General features: G+C 33.8%; 1 protein-coding gene across 1 annotated transcript; it reads left to right on the forward strand.

Moving 5' to 3' along the window:
- Window positions 1-539: 539 nt before the first annotated feature.
- On the forward strand, window positions 540-992 carry LOC145128519 (uncharacterized). Its single transcript, XM_079063314.1, has one exon. It carries the CDS (start codon window positions 540-542, stop codon window positions 990-992), a length of 453 nt encoding a protein of 150 aa, XP_078919440.1.
- The last annotated feature ends 566 nt before the right edge of the window (window positions 993-1558 follow it).

The following is a 1558-nucleotide window of genomic DNA, read 5'->3' on the forward strand; positions in this document are numbered from 1 at the left end:
TGGTATGGGTTCGAAATGTTTTTTGAGTCAAGTTAGGGCTACGCATCGTATTATAATCAATGGAACTCAGAGATGATCCACTTAGGAGTGTTTACTTTTAATGAGTGTCCACATAGGCAGCCATGCCAGCAAATATGGCATGAACCGGTAATAAGGAATTAATCTATACACAACAACAAGTTCAAGGGTAAAATATGCACAAAAAAATGTCAGGGACTAAAAGAAATCTTTCCTGGAGCAACAGGTGCGTTAGATGGAACTCTTGTACATGCAGTCGTGCCTGTTGATCAACAACCTCGCTACAGAGGAAGAGGAGAAGGTGAATGCTTTAAAAATGTTTTAGGAATTTGTGATTTTGATATGATATTAAAATTCATATGGGCCGATTGGGAGGGTATAACACATGATTCGCGAGTTTTGAAAGAAGTTGCATGTAACCCGACTTCAGGTTTTCCGTTCCTTCCTCCAGGTTTGTAATTCTTTTTAAATTTATTCTAAGATACGATTTTAAATTTCTATATATAATACTTCCTTCACTCATGTGTAAAGATAAATATTACCTTTCCGATGTTGCATACACCAACACTCGTGGATTTATGACTCCTAACCGCAACACGAGGTATTGGTTACCCAATTATCGACGGCGACTTGCGTTAACTAAGGAAGAAAAATTCAATCATGCACATGCGCAACTCAAAAATGTTATTAAACGTGCTTACGGTGTTTTGAAGGCGAGATTCCCAATCCTAAAGCGAATGGATCCTTTTCTTTTTTCAGTGCAAAGAGATATAGTCGTTTCTTGTTTTGCAGTCCACAATTTCATAAGGAAATGCGATATTCATGATAAGTTATTTATGGTGTTCGAGGAGAACAATGCTCAAGCACAAGGGGGAGAGAATGATGGCCAAAACATACACGATATGGAATGGGGTTCACAAGGCAATGAATACATGGATAATTTTCGTGACCAAATTGCGAATGAATTGGGGTAAAATTAAATTTGTAGGATTTTATTTAGATTTTAGTATGATTTTGTGGATTTAAAAATATGTATGTTTGATTTGGATTTGTGTTTAATTTTGATTTATGCTAAATTTGGATTTTATATGGTGTTTATATTTTTATTAATACGTATTTAAGAAATTTATTAGGTTATTTTCTAAACAAATAGTTGAATTCAATAAAATATAAAACAGAAGGGTAAAATGGTCATTTTAATAATTCAGCACAGCAATTTAGAGGTCCCAACCAAATAGCATGTTAAACATTCAGCTCTTAAAATTTCAGACCCTCTTAGAAATTCAGATCTCTTAATAATTCAGATCTTAAAAATTCAGATCCTGCCAAACAGCCCCTAAGAGACTTTATGTCACATTAGAACACCAATCATATTCTCAAAGATATTTAACAATACTTAGAGTACTGTAAAATATCGAGATGATAGTATTCACAGAATTTACACAAATTAAATTTAGTTGGAACCATTAATAAAGTACTTCCTTTTAAGCTAAGTATGAATGGTCACACCTCAGCTATAGGACAACAACTATTATATTCA

The sequence above is a fragment of the Lactuca virosa genome, chromosome 1, assembly GCF_052849685.1.
Source record: "Lactuca virosa cultivar CGN04683 chromosome 1, Lactuca_virosa_CGN04683_v6, whole genome shotgun sequence".
Taxonomy (NCBI): domain Eukaryota; kingdom Viridiplantae; phylum Streptophyta; class Magnoliopsida; order Asterales; family Asteraceae; genus Lactuca; species Lactuca virosa.

Coding starts and splice junctions, on each gene's coding strand:
- LOC145128519 (XM_079063314.1), top strand. CDS start 540: ATGTGTAAAGATAAATATTACCTTTCCGATGTTGCATACACCAACACT.